At 32.5% G+C, this 22930-nt stretch overlaps 1 protein-coding gene across 2 annotated transcripts; it reads left to right on the top strand.

Annotated features, from left to right (window-relative positions):
* Positions 1-2545: 2545 nt before the first annotated feature.
* On the top strand, positions 2546-21308 carry Dhit (regulator of G protein signaling double hit). Of its 2 annotated transcripts, XM_088262207.1 has the most exons (7): positions 2546-2602; positions 6010-6304; positions 10632-10718; positions 12712-12773; positions 14385-14551; positions 16633-16754; positions 18386-21308. In XM_088262207.1, exons 2-7 carry the CDS (start codon positions 6174-6176, stop codon positions 18885-18887), a joined length of 1071 nt encoding a protein of 356 aa, XP_088118333.1. In that variant the 5' UTR covers positions 2546-2602; positions 6010-6173; the 3' UTR covers positions 18888-21308. The 2 variants fall into 2 exon arrangements, with proteins under 2 accessions (XP_088118333.1, XP_088118334.1); XM_088262208.1 differs by lacking the exon at positions 2546-2602 and having other exon boundaries at positions 5562-6304.
* Positions 21309-22930: the final 1622 nt, after the last annotated feature.

The following is a 22930-nucleotide window of genomic DNA, read 5'->3' as shown; positions in this document are numbered from 1 at the left end:
AAGGATAGGGAAGGTAAATGTCAAATACATCACAAACACCCAGACAAATTGAAAATTAATCTCTCTTGAATTCATTTTGCAATTGGCGGGAATCGAACACGCAACGCCAGTTTCGCAGTCGAGCGTCTATCCAACTACGCCACGGCACCTGGTGTGATATCTGTATCCTTTTATACATGTAAGTGCAATGAAATACGAATTGATGTAATATGAATTACGTAGCTGCTTTAAGTCATTTCAGCTTTTATATTTTACGTCATTAATAAATTTCAGTCATAGGTTTTGATAAAACATCACGTCATATTAGTTTGGAGTTGTCTTGTGAGCGACTCGAGATAATGTCAAGGCAATGGCCCAAAGCGTTGGCAACGATAATACGAGTACTTGCACAGAGAGAGAGAGAGAGAGAGAGATCTCAGATAAATAATATATCATTACAATATTAAAATAACAGTCTAAAAATGTTTGAAAACCATTTGACACGGGTTATTTGAAAAATACGATAATATAGTATTATTTTTTGACATCTCATCAAAGATGAAGAAGAATATGGTCTGGGGCTGACGACCGTCATAGGCTGGTTTAAGTGATCACTTTACACACGTGTAACATTCACCAATTCTTCCCATTATTGACAACCACACTACTCAAATTCTTGGAAGTTCTATATATATGAACCAATTTTGAAACAATATTATTAATCACTAGAACTTCACTAGTGACATCTATTGGTGAGATGAAAAGAAGCTTTTTATTGAGCAGAAACTCTTTTATTAGTATGTGAGGTCCGAATCCTGGATTATAATATATATACACACACATGAGAAACGCCAGAAAATATCATTTTCATTTTTATTATTGAAACTTATAATTTAAACCAGCCAATGACGGTCGTCAGCCCCGTAAATGCCCAGACTTCCATATTCTTCTTCATCTTTGATGAGATGTCAAAAAATAATATGAAAATAACTCCTATAATTGGAGATAATCCAGATTTTGTGAACAAGTATTTGGACACACTCAAAATTTTGTAAATAATATAGTATGTTGTTATGAATAATTCGTAGAGAGGAAAAAACTGAGTTTTTGCCATACTTTTTCATGTAAGAACCACTTATATACAATAATATTCATATTTTACGTTATGTCAGTCAACATTAAAACATTACTGTTAATATGTTAATACTATCAAGTCATCTCTCCTCAGGGTTAAATAGAGATGACGGAATTCCACACAAATCGGTCGTGACATTCAGACTAATATATCCACATATGTAGGGTTACGTACAGACTTATTTACATATATTTTAACAGTGATATGCTTGACTTTCATATCAACAGAAATATGTCAGACAAACCAATCAATTTTAGGGTCTAAGAACGCAAAAATTAATTAATTTAAACCGTTGATATGAAGTAAACATCAAGTCAATGCTAAAAACATTCAAAAGATTCCTTTTGCATGCTATATATATATATATATATATATATATATATATATATATATATATATATATATATATATATATATATATATATATATATATATATATATATATATATATATATATATATTGTATATATATATATACATATATATATATATATATATATATATATATATATATATATATATATATATATATATATATATATATATGTATATATGTATATATATATATATATATATATATATATATATATATATATAAACATATATATATATATATATATGTATATATATATATATATATATATATATATATATATATATATATATATATATATATATATATATATATATATATATATATATATATATATATATATACTTGTATGTATATTTTTTGTTTTTTTTTAAATATTTTATAACTGACATCATCAGTAGAGATATTAGTAAACCTGAGGTGACCCTCATTATTTGATTAGTTTCAACTTCATTTGCACTTGGTATAGGTACCAATGGCGTAGGCGTTATTATTTTTTATTCTAAAAATATTTGCAGGGTTGATAATTTGGCATAATACACGCATCCTATCAGAGTTTTGAACATATGAGTATTGTCAGCACGGGATAATATACACATTCTATTACTTTACTAATACTTATGCGTATTGTCAGCTTGGGGAAAAAAATATACATTCTAACCGTGTATTTATGTGTTTATTGGACGAATCTAAAAACACGGATGAAATGAGCAACACCATATTTTAGCAAACCTTATCCGTGTTTACCAGCTATTTATTTACTATTTTTGTGTGTAGATTCGAAAAGGGTGAAAATACTGATGCTGTAGATCCGACATTATTCGTTTCGCGTATCCATATAGTATTATATTAGTAACACTTGACCCTCTGATAGATTTAGAGCGAATCTCGCGTCTGGGCAGACCGGACCGTGTCCGCGAATCGTTCGCATTAAGTATTGTACGATCTCCCGAATTAATAGTGGGTACTTACTATTAGTAATTAATTATAATCACTTGACGACATTAGTGACATGTGACACTCTCTGTGCGCTATCGGACGTGTCGCATTCCGTTTTCAGTGCTTCCTTACCAGCAACAAGAGCTGTTTGTTGACTTTTGTTCTCGATAAATTGTGTAATTTTTTAATTTACAAAATATTTTTTTCATTCTCATAAATATACCAGTTACTGTGAGTTTCATTGTGATTTTTAAAGTCAAATATATCATAGGTGAAACATATTGACGTAGTTTTAAGTTCGAAAAATGACAACTGTAAAATACACATATAACCATAGAATGAGGATATTGGATTTTGACTGTGAGAGTATGTACTTATATTAAAATGAACATATTTTTTTTAATATTCTCATACTTTATAAATTTAAGCAGTATGATTTTTTAAATTTTATACGTTAACAGCTTGAAAAAACGTTTTATTCTGCAAAATAATTCAAAATATATTCTTTTTCATGGAAAATTTTCTTTTTCATAGCATACGTTTCACAAAAATTTTGCTATAAGGTATATATTTTTGAAATATCATATTCAAATAAAATTCATATATCATTAACGTTTTCACAAATAATTAGATAAATTTTAAATTTCAACGTCTTTTGGACAGTACCTATTAACTTATTTACTAACTGTCAGTTCATATTTTTAAAATCACTAATTTTTATTAGCCTAATGAATGACATAATTTAATGATTGTACAATAAATCCAACTCATAGTCACTATGAAGTGATTAGACGATAATATCAAGGAAAAAATGTCATCTTGCATTGTAATAAAATATATATTATTTCAAATTCGTCCTCATACTTTCAAAGCGGAATATCTTAATGCTACCCGAAATTATGTTTTTTGCCTGAACATAATCTTTGTATTATAAATAAAAATGTAAATGTTCCTTAGTTCAAAATCCTAAATCTCCTAAAATTACTCACAAATTGCTTTAAAATGTTGACACAACGTTGCATTGGAATATGAGCGTTTTTTCATATTGTTTTACAATGACAGCTAAAAACACGTTTTAAAAAAATTATCGCAATGGCAGCGCTAGTGAAACAGCAAAAAGTGCATTTTTTTATTACCGTGGTATTTGACAGCTGTTAAAATGTTGTACACCACAGGCATTGTTAAATCCCTGTTATATGAATAATTAATGAAATATATCAGGAATGTGTGATATCTTATTATTTTTTTTAAAAAGGAATAACCAGCAAAGCCTCTACTTTTAGAGGCTTGTCTGCAGGTAGGATAGTAAGGATAGGAAAGGTAAATGTGAAAAATGCATCACAAACACTAAGACCAATTGAAAGTAAATATTTCTTGAATTTATTTTGCAAATTACGTGAATCGAACTCGCGACTCCAATTTTACAGTCGAGCGTCTACCCAACTGCGCCACGGTGTCTTCTCCTCTCTTTTCTTTATTTTTCTTTGAACCTGACTGACCCACAGCAACGCGTGGCCGAGTACAGTTAGTGTGTAAATAAAAACGAATGATTGTACTATAGTGCGCATATTATATAGAATAAATAAATTGTTTCGCAAACAGGGTAGTAAATCAAAAAGGCGGAGCCGTTCCTCCTTTGTAGACACGATAAAAGCATCAGGAACGATTGTCAACAGAAAAAAAATATGTAAAACTCCGTCTAACGCTCCCTCAACGCAGCGACGCTAATTTAATAACGTGACAAAAATGTCGGCATGCCGTTGGCGGGAAATGTTTCGCGCTTTTCATTATATTTAGGGGCCCTTATATTTATGGTTTAACATATATTTCTCCGAGGGCTGTTACACTCCTCGCGACAAGATGTAAAAATTACCTAACCACGTTTTTTATTACGCGCTATTGCCTTTACGTAATATTATTATACCACCATATGTATACTGCAACTATTATGCAGGTACAGAACGTTTTAAAGATTGTTCATCATACACATAATTACAATATATAATTGAAATGTAACTTTTTTTAAAAATAACTATAAATGTTTTATTATAACTTAATTATAATGTCTACCGGTTTCGAAGCTAACCGCTTCTTTATCACGATAGATAAATAAACTCAAAAAAGTAATCTTACACAAGTATTTTATTTTTATATCATAATGTTTGTCCACAAAGTTAACAATTTTTTTTTCAATAATAATTAAAAATATAGTTGAATGAAAAATCTATTAATTAATGACCGTGATAGTCTTTAAACATCTTTGCAGTTCAAAATCGAAAAATAACTTTTTCGTACTGTTAAAAAACTGTTCTTATACAAACTACTGCACGTTTTTAACAGATGAACTTCCTTCAAGAAGACAATTTATTATATACATCTGCTAATCAAATTTAACGACATAGTACATAGTGGAGTCCCTGGCCAAATTATGACTACTTAACTAACATATGTTATTTTTTGTAGATAATTGTATATCGCTCTTTCTTCTTCTTCTTCCCTTTCTCATTCTTGTTTAACGGCTTGCTTTCTTTGACCCCTATTGGCATCCAGGTGGTGCATAGAGTACCACGTTGGATCTACGAGGTGTTAACTTGATCAATTACTTAACAACCATTTCCCAAGTATTTTCAATATGTAGCATCCTTTATAATGAAATCTGAAACATTTGAAAATACTTTAAGACCTTACTAGCATACATATAATTCACTAGGCGACCGGCTGCGCGAGGGGTCACACGTCTCTACATGATCTTTTTTTTTTAAGAAAATGTATTTAAAAAAATGGATACACCTATATCGAAAAAATACTTTTATAATTCGTTTTTAAACTCTCTCTTTAACTCTTTACTCTTTTCTTTTAGAATCCATATATTTATTTCGAACAAAAACTTATTTTTTTAATAGAAAAGCGGGGAAAAGCAAAAACATAAATTACGTTTAATGTTACCTAGGTATAATGAAAATTTTATTGCGTTATTCCGGATTTTGAGCCATAGAAACGACCTGCACTCTGCCTAAATAATATTTGACATAATTGAAATATTTATGTACATAAAAGTATGTATTTTCAAGAGTTATTAGTGAAAACTGTCAGTAACTGATAAAAACCGTCTTTATACCCAATCAATTTACTGGGTATAAAGACAATTTTTTTCAATTACTATCAGTTTTCACTGAGAATTCTCTTGAAAATATATATTTTTAAGAACACAAATATTTCAATTATATAAATCAAACATGATTGTGGCAGAGTGCAGGTCGATTCTATGACTCAAAATTTGCGATACTGTCCAAGGGACCACAGCCTGATTCTTTAGATTAGTTTAGATAACTAAATTAAAATATTAAATAACGAAATTTCAAATTTGTAAATGAACACCTTGTTACTAGTACATTACCTGAATTTAAGTATTGTTGACCAGTGAGAAGAAAGCGATGTTCACAGAGCGCAGGTCGATTCTATGACTCAAAATTTGCGATACTGTCCAAGGGACCACAACCTGACTCTTTACATTAGTTTAGATAACTAAATTAAAATATTTAATAATCAAATTTCAAATTTGTAAATGACACCTTGTTACTAGTACATCACCTGAATTGTAGTCTTGTTGACCAGTGAGAAGAAAGCGATGTTCACATTAAACTGTTCATAGACTGTGATATTGTGACGACTAAAGTGCGCGAAGTGACAGTCGACAGTCTCGCGATGCGCGTCGCACCCTCGTGAGGATATCGGTAGTCAGTTTGCATGATCGACACCAGCAAGTTGAGCGACTCGAGGACGGGTGGTGGGAATGCAAATGGCCGCAGCCGCAGGGGCAGCTTCCGCCTAAGAATGGTAGAGAGGTGGAAGAATGCCGTACGGAGATTGAGAGAAAGGTAAAAGAAATAATTCGATTTTTAACCGAAGTTCAATATTATTTTTTGACATCTCATCAAAGATGGAGAAGCATATGGAAGTCTGGGCATTTACGGGGCTGACGACCGTCATAGGCTGGTTGTGATCACTTTACACACGAGTAACATTCACCAATTCTACCCATTATTGACAACCACACTACTCAAATTCTTGGAAGTTGTATATATTATGAACCAATATTGAAACATTAATCTTGAATCACTAGAACTTCACTAGAGACATCTATTGTTGAGATGAAAAGAAGCTTTTTATTGAGCAGAAACTCTTATATTAGTATGTGAGGTCCAAATCCTGGATTATAATCACACACATGAGAAACTCCTGTAATTGGAGATAATCCAGATTTTGGGAACAAGTATTTGGACGCACTCAAAATGTTGTGAAATCAATATGTTTAAACGAAGTTCGGAGATATTATTTGCAGAAATAAAATTACCTTGTTTTTTGATCCACTGACTCTTATTATTATAAGCCAATTAGTTTCTGCAACAACGTGTTGCCCTCTTCGGGGTTTATTTTATAACTTTTGTTAAAGTTAATTGTTAATGTCAATGTGTTTAAACGAAGTTCGGAGATATTATTTGGAGAAATAAAACAACGTTGTTTTTTGATCCACTGACTTTTATTATTATAAACCAATTTGTTTCAGCAACAACCTGTTGCCCTCTTCGGGGTTTGTTTTATAACTTTTGTTAAAGTTCAGTGTTAAGACAACAGGTTGTTGCCGAAACTAATTGGTTTATAATAATAAAAGTGAGTGGATCAAAAAACAATGTTATTTTTATATTCCAAATAATATATTACAACGATCCACAAAGTAACTGCTTTAAATATTCAAGTTCGGGGATTTTACTGAAATTTCAATATTTTAATAAAGAAAATTCCGTCGTCTTTCCGAAACATTTAACAATTTTTTAAATGGCTTTCATTTATTGATTTGGCACTTGAATTGGTTCACTTTGTAGTAAAATCTATCCATTTTTAATTTAAGGTTTACTTGGTAATTATCAATATTTCTTAAAATGTATTTAAATGTGTTTAGATGCATTCAGAATCATCCTTAAACACCGTAAATGGTTCGATGCATTCAGCATTATTTACGATGTTTGAAAGTGATTGAATTGAAACACGTATCACAATAGATTTTAAGAAATAGTGTTATTTACTCATTAAAACTTAAATTATGATAAAATTAATGTAATTACAATTCCGCTACGTAAATTCATCGTTGTACGCGTTAATTATGTAGGGGAGGTGATCAGTCTAATGCCTCAAACCCAATTACATCGTAACGCACAAAATTATTACGGTAATCACACACAATTTTCACGTTTTCCGAGTAGGAAACGTACCTTGTACCTCGGGTAGGTAATTAATAGCAGTAAGTGCGGAAATACACAAGCACCTTCAAGTGGCCAAGATAAACTGTTTTAGCTGCCGGTGTAAGGGATTCTGCAGTTTCAATATAAATCTTATTCCCCGTGGCCACTTCTCAAAATCTCAATGTGAGATTTTTTGTTTTTAAGGGGGATTATACAGTTTCTTGCGAGTACATCCAATTCAGTAAGCGCTCGGCTGCGCAAAAAGCTACACGTATGGATTGCGCGCATTTAAAAACAAAAAAATAACCCTCATCCGCACCCAATGGTGCATAGGGCACTGCATCGAACGACGCAATGTTATCTTGGTCGTTAATTGCATGAAGGCAAGGTGATCAGTCCCGCACTTCTTATACCAGTGATATAATTTTGTTTAATAGAATTTGTCATTTTTAAGAATATAAATACAAAAAATATTTTTATTTATTTTTCAACTACTTACCTCTCAATAACTCTTTTATATATATATATATATATATATATATATATATATATATATATATATATATATATATATATATATATATATATATATATATATATATATATATATATATATATATATATATATATATATATATATATATATATATATATATATATATATATATATATATATATATATATATATATATATATATATATATACATTTATATGCACCTCAAGGGCGCTTTCTTCTATTGTATTAACTAATATTAAATTCGCATGCATGTAAAAAAATCTGACGTACGATTTCTATTAATGATCCTCATTTTAAATACAAGTTGACGTTAAAATTGGAAATCAGTCATGCTTTCAATAATTTCGTATCACGACCTCGCAGCATGGGCTTTGGAAATATTCCGCGTATCCCTAAAGTAAACAGAATAAATCAATTATCTATGAATAGGTGTTGATAAGTCAGCAACATTCCAAACGCTAATTCAGTAGATCGAATAGTTTATAAGAAATTTCCCAGTAAACATTAATTCCTCATTGGTTCAGTAATATACTGTTCTGCGGTTCACAAACAATCGAGAACAGAAAAACATATCGTCGGCTTAATCAGTGAAGCATCTAACTCCATTCCGCAGAATTTATAGGATAGAGTAAAAATATCACAATTTAACTATCAAGAAATTCATCAAACCAATAACTTTACTGTATTCCTACATGATTTTTGTCAGTAAAAATATGTTTTTAAAACCGTTTAATTTTGTTTAAATCGGTAATATTTGTTACTTTTTCGGTTCCTCGATTAGGTATTCGTTACATTTTCTGTCTTTTTATTTCTTTCCTGCTCAATTATTTTTTGTGTCAAATTGTCAAATATATTAGAAGCTTGAAATACGCAACATTCAATTAAATTTGTCCAATTATAAGCGTGAATAGCTTTAAATAATCGAATCGGTGTTAAGTAACGACTTTTTTTGGAAGTCGTTATGTAATTCGTTTTTTTTTTTATTTATTTAATCGCCCATGTCCAAAGGGAAGTGACATGCCACGAGAGAGTTTTATTCGTTGAGCATTTGCTTATATCACCTCGAAAAAATGACTTAACGTTTTAATAATAATAAAAAATTAGCCAGCGAAGTTTGTAAAAAATAACATATAATGTTTTATGATAATTTAACATATAATGTTTTATAATAATTTGCAGAGGTATGACCTTTCAGGGTTTTATAAAGGTAATAGAACTCGGTATTCATTCATTTAATCATCATCCTAAAATATGAAATTTAAACACAATTTTAATATTAACAGAAACATTTCTGAATAGTCTTCATTGCGAAAATCTACATTCATATAAATAGAAATCATATTCAGGGAAAACTCTTTTGATTTTCTAAATATAACTGCTATAAATTAATGAATTTTTGTTTGTGCCTTACTATCTGTTCTTCCTATATATATTGTCCTATTATAATCATATGGGATGTATATATTTCCTGTCATATTAAATATTGCAACAATTTATTTTTTTCTTTTAAAAAAAATCATCCTATCGCGTAACTTAGTGGTGCTATTTTCAAACCTTGTAATTTTGATATTGAATCGAGTTGTAGAGTTATGAGCAATGAGTAATTGCGAGACTGAGATGAGCATCATCGAAATAATTAAGAAAGGTGTGTTGAGATGATTTGGGCATGTGGAACGAATGGAGTGAAGAAAGAACGGTAAAACAAATTTGTGAGGCGAACGAAGTTGGAAATAGGATTTAAGGAAGATCAAGGAAAACTTGATGGTATTAACATAATAAAATAAATTAAAGTAATTAAAGTTTAAATAAATTAAATAATTATAATTATTTAAACTTTATAAAATATAACGACTTTGTTTTAACCACTTTTTCCAACCGGTTTCGACAAGAACCTTGCCATCATCAGGGTTTATGTACTAAATTCTAAAACATTGAAATACTCATAGTTAATTATCCTTCCCTTACCAAAAACTTCCACGCACTCCGTTCACCATTTGAAAATATGATTTAAAAAACTCCCAAATGTTGTTTTTATTGTGCAATGCGTATCTATTTTTGATATTTTTCCAATTTCTGTTATTAGAAAAAATTCCGCACAGTACATAGGTTTCATCTGCGAAAACATTTAAGAAGTTGTTTATTTAACTACACTTTAAAAAAAAACAGTTTTTTGCATACAATCCTCCTATTAATCTGACTCTTGTGCTTGTAGAGAAATGAAATAGCGCCCGACCCTTCTAATTCTGACCCCAGTCAGGGGTCAGAATTATCACCGGGTTAGTATGAGGAGATATTAGTAGATGCGTGAATGTGGAAGAACCGAATATTGTTTTGCAAAGACAGATTGGCGTGGCGTTCCATAATTCTGGAAAATTCTAGAAATCTACTACTTTCTCTCCAGAGCTTTGGAGAAAATGAGACCTAATATTTGATTTCGTCCTTTACAGTTTGGCAGTTAGAAATGGCGAGGACAATGGGCCCACCAAGAAGGAACCCGGGCCTACTGATGTTCTGCTCTGCGATGGAGAACCACCGTAAGTACTGTAACAAATATTATTTTTTGACATCTCATCAAAGATGAAGAAGAATATGGAAGTCTGGGCATTTACAGGGCTAACGACCGTCATAGGCACTTTACGCACGTGTAACATTCACCAATTCTACCCATTATTGACAACCACACCACTCAAATTCTTAGAAGTTCTATATATATATATATATATGAACGAATTCAGAAACCTTGTTCTTGAATCACTAGAACTTCACTAGAGACATATATTGGTGAGATGAAAAGAAGCTTTTTTTTAGCAGAAACTCATATATCAGTATATGGGGTACGAATCCTGGATTATAATCACATAAATGAGAAACGCCAGAAAACATAATTTTCATTTTTATTATTTAAGCTTATAATTTGACCAGTTAATTTATTTACAACATTTTGAGTGAAAATGTTGTAAACTGTAACATATATATACGTTTAAAAAATATATAACTAATGTGCAAAGCTTAAAATACAGCAAAACAGCATATAAGTGATTTTTTCACTCTAATATTTATTCAATATTACCTGAAGCGGAGGGCTGATCACCATTCCTTACTGTGTTAACGACCAAGATAACACTGCGTTTATATGATGCAGTGCCCTATGCACCATCGGGTGCGGATGAGGGTTTGAAGAAGATTGATTACTGGGCCTTAACCGATACTTTTTCTCGTTACTGAAAACATCGTTTGAACAAATTTTTCTCTGTATTTCAAAGTGTAAAAAAAGTGTGCGTAGTGTGTAATGTAACAAACATCATCACCCAACTTATTTAGGTGTATCCGCGGCCTTTTTATAATCCAAGCATCCTCATAAAATAAGAAGAATTTTAAACAAAACGCCTTACTCATCATCATCGCAGAATAATAAACTATTGAACAATATGCAAGGAATTTGCAACCGCCCAGGGAGGCTGCTTCTATCGAGAAAATCATTTACAATTTTAGATATGAAAATTATTATGATAAAGAATTTCAATTAAACATAAAATAATTAAGAATAAAATAACAACTTTGTATTTTTTCCACATTAATTTCATTTAACATCATCAAATTAATGTGGAAAATTAATCATCATTTCGTCGTAACCGACATCATCAGACTGGTGTCGGTCATCAGATGATATTGATTACGACGAAACCCGGTTGCTGGTCAAATAAAATTCACGTGGAATAATAATTATGTAGTTATTTTATTCTACAAAATGCAGTTCTACCAAGAAATGTCAGTAAATTTAATAAAATAACTAACACCTATTATCTCGTGATTTTTCATATTTAATTTAGTCATTAGGATTTTTTTTATTTGGTAAATAAAAAAATGGTGATGTACGAGTATCTATAATTGAATGCATCGCTAACCGCATGCACCTAAAATATGGACCTTTTGGGCGCTTGTGCACTGCACGGACTTTTACTGTCCGGCTAGCATGATAAAACGGATGATTGACTTGAATTGGCTTATGCTTTTGGCCGTCTTTCTTCGGATCGGTGCGCTTGATCGGTGCGTGATCGGCGCGCAAAAATTCAATATCACTAAACTGTCGTGGTCGCTTTTATTTAAAAAAAAAACCGGACTGCCGGACGGTAAAACTCCGTGTAGTGCACAAGCGCTCTTTGGCAGTATGCCTACGATATCTTGTAATATTAACATTTGGTCGGTTTCGTACCTACTTATTTATAAAATCTTCATCTTCTAACCTTAACCCGAACCCATTGGTGCATAGGGCACTGCGTCGCATCGATATAATGTTGTTATCTTGATCGTTAATTATATGAAGGGAAGGTGATAAGTCCTTCAATCCAGGGTGATGTAAAATAAATATAGAGTAAAAAATCGCATTTTTTTATCTTAATTATCCTGGAAAGCGAACCGGAAACTAAATGCGCTGACCACTACACTAGGGAGCCGGACAAAAGGGCTAATATCCCACCAAAAAAGCAGCAGATATTACAAAAATGTAACACTTTTTTTTGTTTTCAGGCCGAGTATTGAAGAAATACAGAGTTGGGGCAAGTCTTTCGATAAACTTATGCGGAGTACAGGTAATTATAATAATCGATTCTTTATTAATTTTTACATAAAATATCAAAAATAACTTAAGAATAGCAGCAGTATATACAAAAGAAAAGTAGAAACTAAAAAACCTACATATCGTAGTCGTACAGGAGAAAGTGACCAACTATCAAAACGTAAAATGTTCAGGAGGGCCATTTAAGTCACTTTTGCTTGGCAAGAAAATAAAGATCAATGCAGTTAGTCATTTTTAACAAGTCAGTATATTATATTTCCATGTTTAAAATCGTTTAGGGATTTTTTCAGGGCAATATTAAGCTAGAAAGATATCAAATAGTAAATAATCACATTTTGTAAAAAAAATGCATTTGGTCACTTTCTCCTGTGTGACTACGATATTATCAATCTGATCTGTATAAGTTATGAGTGCCGATCATAGATGGCGCTACAGTCAAACTTAATATTGTCTTGTTGTCACAGAGGTCTCCGTCACCTCCATATAAGCATGTAAAAAAGATACAATACAAATTATATTAAGTTGACTCTCGGCATTGCATTACCATATACAAATTCTTTATAAATAATAATCGCGTAAATAATTGCCTATCTACATATTTTTTTACAAAGAAACTATAATGATCACCCTTGTGAACAATTATTCTTTTAAACCAGCTTTTTTTTTAATTGCCTAAAATTCTAGTGTCTGAAATCTAGCTACGACTTATTCAATTCATTTCAATTGAATTTATTCAGTAAAAATTAACATTTACATTACTAACTAAAGCCTATATATTAACACAAAAATTATAAAGTAACCAAGAACACTCTTGTTAAAGATTTAGAAAAAATCCCGCTTCGGAATACCCCCTTAAGCAACACCGCTTATCTTTACCCTACATAGGCTTCAATTTTATAAGTTTAGTGGGCTTTACCTACTTGTGAGTGGATTTATTATTTATGTTTAAAGTTACTGTAATTTCATGAGTGAAAATTCTAGGCAAAAACACTTGCTAAAAGGCATGAATTTAAACAGTTTAATGATTCTTAGTTAGCAGTGAAGTTACTTAGCTATATGATTTTAGTTATATAATTTGTCTTGTGAGTTTACAAGGGATAACTCCCTGACGTGATATTTATACAATGCTGTACCCGTATAAATGTACCCCTTGAGCCAAAAAAGGATGTGCTCCATTCAATTTATTAAAAACATTTTCCTAGTTTATTTTTGAGATTATTTTTATCTTTCACCCTTTCTACTTTTTTGTGTTTTCTGTAAAATAACACATCATCCATCGAGGAACCTCATTGAAGTAGCTACGGATACAAATATGACTATTAAGCCTCAGTTTGCGACCTATGCCCTAGCTAAACTACTTCCGCATAAACCTGCCTGTTACATGCTATAAGAAACATAAATGCAACCAATACCTTTTTTAACTTGATAAATTGGCAGTCGATTTCATGTCTAGCAAAGCAATTACGTATTTAAGGCAGACACCGCGCTTGAATGGGGAATACTTGCTACTGCAACTGGTGCAATGTTAGCATGGATTTCTGTTTTTGAGAAGCGCGTGAGGAATGAATGGGCATTTGGATTACAAAGGTCTTGGTGTATAATCTAATTGTCATTTTGTACATAGCGGGCCGGAAGGTATTCCGTGACTTCCTGCGCTGCGAGTACTCGGAGGAGAACATCCTGTTCTGGTTGGCCTGCGAGGAGCTCAAGAGGGAGAGCAACCCGGACGCCGTGGAAGAGAAGGCTCGGTTCATCTATGAGGACTACATCTCCATACTTTCACCCAAGGAGGTGAGGCTTCTACATCCATATCTCATGTGTGAAAATGATTATTTCACCTGGTATTATAGTCACGGATTAGCCAATAGCCATGGATGATCTACCTCTTTTTGGAACGGTACTATGCATCTGGCACTTAACCCTTAAATGCATACCGTTGCAATTCTGCAACAACAATTTCACATCATTGAAAGCTGTCCCACCGCATGCCCAGATCTGATACAGAAGCATCTAGGCGTCCTGACAGATCTGCTCTTGCGAAGCAATTTTTTTAAACTTATTTATTGAAATTTAATTTATTGAAAATGTTAAACAATAAAAAAATTATATCCCGATTTTACTGTGAATTTACATTTAAAAGCTTTCAATATACCTGTCACTGCCAATCTAAATAAATACAAGTTTGTAAATCCGTCACCAAATTTTCTAGAAGTACCCCGGTGCAGACAGTGAAAGGGATTAGTATTTAGTTCAATTAGTCAACTAGATCCGACTCCGACCCGACGCTGGCCAGTACACAGACGCCCACAACCCTGACCAGCACAGCAGACTGACAAGGAACAGTGCAAAGACATTTTCTAAACAATTTCACATCAGTTGAAACATCCTTTAGTCGCCTGGAATTGTTATAATTCACACTGTTGCATATTCATCACACATCTAGGTGTTAGAATTAAGTCAGCCTTTTAAAATTAGAGTACTTTCTTGACATTATTCATTATTGTCAGAGATTTTTTTTATTGTAAAAATAAAAAATTATGCATATAAGGGTAAATCAGTGACCAAACCCTCCATCTGAATGATTGCCACCCATACAACCTTTTCCAACTTTTGATGCATCTTTGAAATGTACTAAAAAAAACATTTCTTGCTTTTAAAACAAGGGATAAATACAAATTTATGATATCACTCCATATTAGGTAGGGTTCACAAACAAGGCTGGTTCCAGTTTTTCAAGGCCACGACAAACTATGTAAATAGTCTAAAATAATCCTCACATATGCATTTAAGCATTACTATCACATAACACAAGAAAGCACCTCCCAGCAAAGCACACAAATCACAAGTAACCCTAGATTACAGGACTTTATATTTACGACGGACATCCAATCTGTGGTGACCACCGAGGCAACACATGCAAAGATTGGAGTGACAACTAGCATCTCTCTTAGTCTTTTTCCCCACATTTTATTTTTGTATTTCATATAAAGTTCTCAAAAAATATGTTGCACTAATTTTCAAATGTTTTTAGTAAATGTTATTTATGGTAATGATACTCCAGATTTAAGTTTAACTTTTTTTTATTTATTAATATCAAAACATATTACATACACAAGTCATATATACATATAATATTCCCGATGAGTAATTTCTTTTTCTCATTTTGGGACATGGGATTAAGGTTAACAAGACTGGAACACAAATAATAAAGTAACAAAAAATATTTTTTTTAAATAACCAAAACCAATACATGGCAAAATATAAAAACAATAAACAGGTATAATAAATAGGCATAAGAAGCATATTTAAAAGAAATAAATGAGAAAAATATAAGGTAAGAAGCATATTTAAAATAAACAAATTATATGAATGTGAGAGGGAAAACAGAACGTGGACGACCGAAAAAGACTTGGCACGATCAGATCAATCAGAACCTAAAATCTGGCGGTGTCAAAAGTCTGCGTAATCGGAGGGCATGTATGACTAGATGTATGGATGTGAAGGAGGCTAGGAGTGTATGTCAGGACAGAAGAGTGTGGCGTTCCATCCTCTCTGCCTACTCCTGCGGGGAAACGGCGTGATGGTAGTAGTAGTAGTAGTAGTAGAAAATATAAAATGAGAAAATATAACAAATGAGAAAATATAAAAAAACATAAGGTAAAAACAAAATAAGAAAATATGACTAATCACTACATACAGTTTATATTTTTCCATATACATAGAACCTACTCAGATCATTTATTTTGGATCCCCGAATGGGTTTTTTTTTATATATGTCAGGCAGCTGGTTAATTTGGGTAATGGCAATATATTTTAAGGACCTTACTCCAAATTTATTACTTAATTATTATATGCCGTATTATAAATTGAAGGTGTCGCTGGACTCCCGCGTCCGAGAGGTGGTGAACCGGAATATGGTGGAGCCTACTCCGCACACTTTCGATGAAGCCCAACTGCAGATCTACACCCTCATGCACAGAGATTCTTACCCAAGGTAACAACATTTAGCCATTTTTAATGCAAATTAGAAGTGGATGACTCATGTTCACTCATATTCTCAATATTATTAATATTTAAAGCATTTACTTTGTGGTCAGTCATTTTTACTCATTTATTTTTTTTATTTTTTTTTAATAATATTAGTATTTAACCGAGGCTAAGTTAAGGCTAAGAAGATGTCGTTAGGTGGGGAAGGCAACGAAGAAGACAATGGTATGCGCATGTGAGGAGAATGGAACCATCCAGACTCCCCCACATCGCATTGTACGGCCAACCCCATGGTAGAAGACTCCCGGGCAGACCACCAAAGAGATGGGCCGATAGCTGGGAATCGACGTCGCAGGAGGCTAATCCCTCTTAAAAACAGGCCGTAAGGCCTATAATAAGAAGAAGAAGAAGAAGAAGTATTTAACCACTCACCGAGATTTTTATGTCTACCGGTTTCGAGACGTACCCGTCTCTTCGTCAGGACAATCACTACCACAGCATGCAAACAATACCACCTTTCACCGCCATAGCTCCATTTACACACTTAAAACTACACAAAATGTTTAACACATGCAATTTTTGGTCGACCCGAAGACCAACATGCACTAAAGGTTTCAGCACAGTTAGAGGTTAAACATGCACTGTGCATGCTGTGGTAGTGATTGTTCTGACGAAGAGACGGGTACGTCTCAAAACTGGTAGACATAAAAATCTCGGGGAGTGGTTATATACTAATATTATTAACATTTTAGTAAAAAAATTAATAAGCATGTTAACACACTTCGGATGGGAAGGGTATTTCTAGCCGTTCAGTCGATTGATGCTTAAGGACGGGAAGGGTATTATTACCTTTTCGGCTGGCCTCATTTCAAAGACAGAAAAGAAAGAATTATCCAATGTTTTGATATGAATATTATTTACCAATCTCTTTGTTAATTCTTAACTTTATGTACTTAATTATCAAATCTCGTCGCCAGCAGTCTGCAGGCGTAAAAAATACCTATCTGAAATGTGTTAAATTCGGATTAAATTTTCATATGGAATATGTATATCGAGAGTAATATTTAATTTTTTTAAAATTTCAAATCAATTGACAGGCATTCATTTTACTCTTGTAGAAATGAGTAAAGATATTAAAATATATAAACATAAAACATGGTCTAGTAAGACGAGGCATACCGTAGAACGGGGCTACTTGAACTTTGATGTGTTATTTGAGCTCAGTACAAAAAAAATATTTAGATCTGTATTTGGTCTACAATAATGAACATATCGACATGATTCATTGTTTCCCTGACTGGTGACACTTACCATATATGTTCATTTTTGTAAACCAAATACAGATTTAAATTTTTTATTTGTACTGGGCTCAAGTAACACATCAAAGTTCAAGTAGCCCCGTTCTACGGTACCTAGAAAGTTTTTGGACTAACCTATTATTATATATTTATTAATCATGGGTAGAATGGTAAACATTAGTGTTTGAAGTGATCTCTTAATACGGCCAAAGATAGGTCGTAATCCTTGTAATTAATTAATAATTAATTAATAATTCCATCTTGATAGACTTCTTCATCAATGCTGAGATCATCTAAAATAATTAAAAATATTTAGTTTGATTGTTATTTCTGCTTTCAGGTTCGTGAATTCTTCTCTTTACAAGACCCTGGCTCAAGTGGCCAGCAGCAGTAGCCCTGTAGAAACAGGGAGCGGGGAAGAACCCGGCTCTCCAGATTCCACCCAACCAGAGCCGGGCACGTGCCTTCCCGCGGGAGAGGAGAGACAGGAACAAGCGGTCCAAATACCGGAGAACAGGCAGGACAAAAAGGCAGTCACCTGGGAGAATCTAGGAGACACGTCAGACAACCAACAAACCAGGAAAGAAGTCGCCGACAAAAAGGAATCTGTTAGAAAAGAATCTCCCAGCGTTAAAGAAAGCCCCGACAGAAATGAGGAACCAAAGGACTGCTGTAAAGAAAGCGAAAAGAATTCAGACAAAAAAGATCAAAAATTTCTCCCAGATAAAGAGTCAGAAAGCAAAACAGATAGAAAAGCGACGAGTGCGGATAATAAAGACGTTTGTCCGGATAAACAGTCCACTGGCGGAAATGATCCGGTTCACCCGAATAATCTGGCATAGTTAACATTAACAGAGTGTATAGCGGTGCTGTAGATAATATGCAGACTACACAATAATCACTAATGACAAATGCATAAACATTTTTCCTGTAAACTTCGCTACAGCAAATAAATAAAAAGAAACGTATCCGAAGAAACATTGTATCGAGGAATTTAAGTGTGAAGTTTTGTTGTTTGCTCGTTTTATAATTTTCATTCATGTAACTGACCAAATTATATTTTAGATAATTTTATAGAGGTGAATACGCATCGCTGAGAACTATTTTAGTATTTAAGATTCATCCGAAGCTAGTCTCATTTTAATACGACAGTGAAAAAATTAACATTATACGTGAATGGTAAAATTCTCAAATGACGAAACATTGGGGAGTGACTGAAATAAAAACTAAAAAAGTGACAAGTGAAGAAATGTACGGATTTGAGTGTCATGTGTAGATAAATCTCTATCTGGGGGAAAACATATTGTCTGTTGCAAATGTTTTCCACTGATGCGCATTTATCAATATGATATTATATTGTGTCTAATAAACTTATTCATAACGGATACAATAACGGCGTTGAACAAATATAAGCACCACGATATAAATGAAACAGAAATTTACATAAATTAGAAAATAAACCATTTAGTTCTAGTCATATTTAAACCTTATAGATTAAATGAATATATAATATTATTGTAGAAGTGTAATTCCTCTGATTCTCCGTTGTGATTTTCTTGTTGACAAAATATTTATTTACACTTATCAGTTGGATGTATTATTAGTATAAGTAAGTAATAATATATCCAAATTAATGAGTTAACTAACTCTTAAGTTGTTGTGAAACATGTCGATGTTATAGTCATTATACATACATATATTACGCACAATGTTTGAAAACATAATAAATGTGTATTGTTTATACAAAGTTACCCACAAAAATATAAGATTTTGTTTAAATGTTTTGGTAGTAAAAGAATTATAAAGTTATTAAGCCCGCACCAACAAGACTCCCACAGAAGGTTACTTACCAGTAATATCCTTTTTCCAGAAGAGTTTACCGTAAAGAGTGCTGGAGTTTTGTGACAAAAATACACAATCCAGAGCCCGAGCGCTTCATTGTTGTGATAGAAATACATAATCCTACGCCCGAGTGTTCAACTGTTGTGACAGAATTACACAATACAGCACCCGAGTGCTCGACTGTTGTGACAGAATTACACAATACAGCACCCGAGTGCTCAACATTGTGACAGAATTACACAATACAGCACCCAAGTGCTCAACGTTGTGACTGAATTACACAATACAGCACCCGAGTGCTCGACTGTTGTGACAGAATTACACAATACAGCACCCGAGTGCTCAACATTGTGACAGAATTACGCAATACAGCACCCAAGTGCTCGACGTTGTGACAGAATTACACAATACAGCACCCGAGTGCTCGACGTTGTGACAGAATTACACAATACACCACGCAAGTGCTCAACTGATGTAACAGAAACAAACATTTTGTAGAAAATATGAAATCATCGAATAATCCTGTGATGAGACCTTCTGGAAGAGCTCGGGGCAAGTGAGATTATTAAATATTGTTCAATGATTTAACTGTCGTGTTTAGTAATGGTGTATTTTGTAAAGGCCCTAACTTCATACTAATATGCGTTAAGATTACTTCAAGGCTTATGATGAGAGTGCATTGTACACTGTATCATATGTAAATACTGTTCTGTGTGCTACCAATGTATTCATCAAAACGAGTGTTGCTATTGAGAGATATATGATTTAAGGTTGGATGTATTTAGTTGGTACAATCCACTCGATTTCCTACTCCTGTATAATAGAGTTTTTGAATGTTCGAAATGCATTGTCAAAGCCGATAAACCTTTTTCAATACATATAGTGTAAGATGCTTTAGTTTCTAAGAAAATATTAAATAAAACTTTGCGTACGTTATGTAACAATAAGCGTGTTTTCTACACCAAGTCATTATTTCTAGTAACTACATACATTTTTATAACACATGTTACCAAATATCACCAAATATGTGTTTTCTTAATTGTTAAAAGACCAAAGAAATAAAATGCACGGATTAACTATCGATATTATACATGTATTTTTTCTTTACACAACTTTATTTTTAAGGAATAACCCGCAAAGCCTCTATTTTAGAGGTGTCTCTGCGGGTAGGATAGTAAGGACAGGGAAAATAGCCATGAAGATACATCGCAAACACTTAGACCAATTGAAAATAAATATTTCTCGAATTCATTTTGCAATTGACGGGAATCCAACCCGCGTCAACTATGCCACGGCACCTGTCTTAGTCTTAATAATTCTTTTAGTACAATATTCACCTACCATTTCTTAATTCCAAATATATGCTTTTAAATTCTTTTGTAAAATTAAGGGGCTCATTTGTAAGATAGTCTAAATTAAAATAATGCAATCGAAATTTAAATGTGATACCATAATGGATTAAACCACCAATTAATGAATTGAGAAAGAAACACCATTTTTAAATTGACATAAATAATGAAGCAACAGCGAGATAATTGATATAATACGTAATGTAAATATATTAAATGTCAGCCAATGAGAAAGTAAGGAGTATTCTGCCATTCTAAAAACAACATTCTGTCTATAAAATTACGCAATAACTTAAGACTCGAGATTAGATTTGTCAGACTTCGTAATCGTAAACATTTTTATATTTTATACGAAGTTTTGAAAGTCATTAGTAAATTTTCAAATAGAGACTATGTCTGTGTGTTTAGGTAGTAGAGTAAGAACATGTTTTTTTTAAAAATTCATTAAGTCTTGTAGGAACAAATAGGGAATTTGAAGGTAATGTGTCACATCTGGAACTCTAGTAGCTTCCGGCGAATCTAACCTATTAAAATACCATCATCCGGTGATTTAGCTAAACTTCATTCCACATCTACCTAAAGAGAATGGAACCGGCACAATATGCAAGCTCTAGTCTCTTATTATTTACCTGTTACCAATCCCTGTAGAAAATGTGTCACATCTGGAATCAAACTCATTAGCACTCCTTTATTATCCAGAGATGAAGCTTACCTTCATTCCATATCTACCTATAGAGAATGAAATCAGCACAATATTTAAGCACGAGTGTCTTATTCTTTACCTGTTACCAATCCCTGTAAAAAATACGAAGGAAATGTGTCACATGTGGAATCTACGTCATTAGCACACTATCATCCAGAGATGTAGCTTAGCTTCATTACATACCTACCTATGGAGAATGAATCCAGCACTGATATGCAGGCACAAGTGTCTTATTCTTTACCTGTTACCAATCTCTGTAAAAAAATACGAAGGAAATGTGTCACATGTGGAATCTAAGTCATTAGCACATTCTATCATCCAGAGATGTAGCTTAGCTTCATTACATACCTACCTATAGAGAATGAATCTAGCACTGATATGTAAGCACAAGTATTTTATTATTTATCTGTTAACACTCTCTATAAAAAAATATGAAGGGAATCTCTTATATCTGGAATCCAAGACATACTCTATCATCCAGTGATATAGCCTAACTTCATTCCATAATTATAGAGAAGGAAACTTTTAACAATATTTGTGGTCATAAGTACTTTTTGTTTACCAATCGCCAATTCATTGAGAAGTCTTACCAAATGACTCATGGCAGAAATATTAAGTGAAAAAAAAAGAAAAAACTTTAAACACATGTATTTAAATCAAGCTTATTCTAAAAAGTTTCATTTTGTAATCTACATTTTATATCTCTGACTGATCATTAAACACAATCATTTTGTATTAAGACACACTTAGTTTAAGCAAATTTTACACCAAAGCTAAAAATTAAAATGTTTCTTTATTAAAATTCTCTATCTGAGAGCCAACATGTTTTAGAGTTTTTCTTCTAGAAACAACAACAAACCTAATAACTTTTCTAGTAAAAAATAAAACAAGATTTTTTCTCTGAATTATTTACAAAATATAGTTGAAAATTTAAGTACTCTTTTTAAAGTTTAAACTTAAGGAAATGATGTACATTTTTCACTGACAACTT

This window comes from Brachycentrus maculatus, unplaced genomic scaffold (genome assembly GCF_059751285.1).
Source record: "Brachycentrus maculatus isolate JH-2025_06_01 unplaced genomic scaffold, ASM5975128v1 h1tg000175l, whole genome shotgun sequence".
NCBI lineage: Eukaryota > Metazoa > Arthropoda > Insecta > Trichoptera > Brachycentridae > Brachycentrus > Brachycentrus maculatus.
This window is presented reverse-complemented; position numbering and strand designations above follow the sequence as displayed.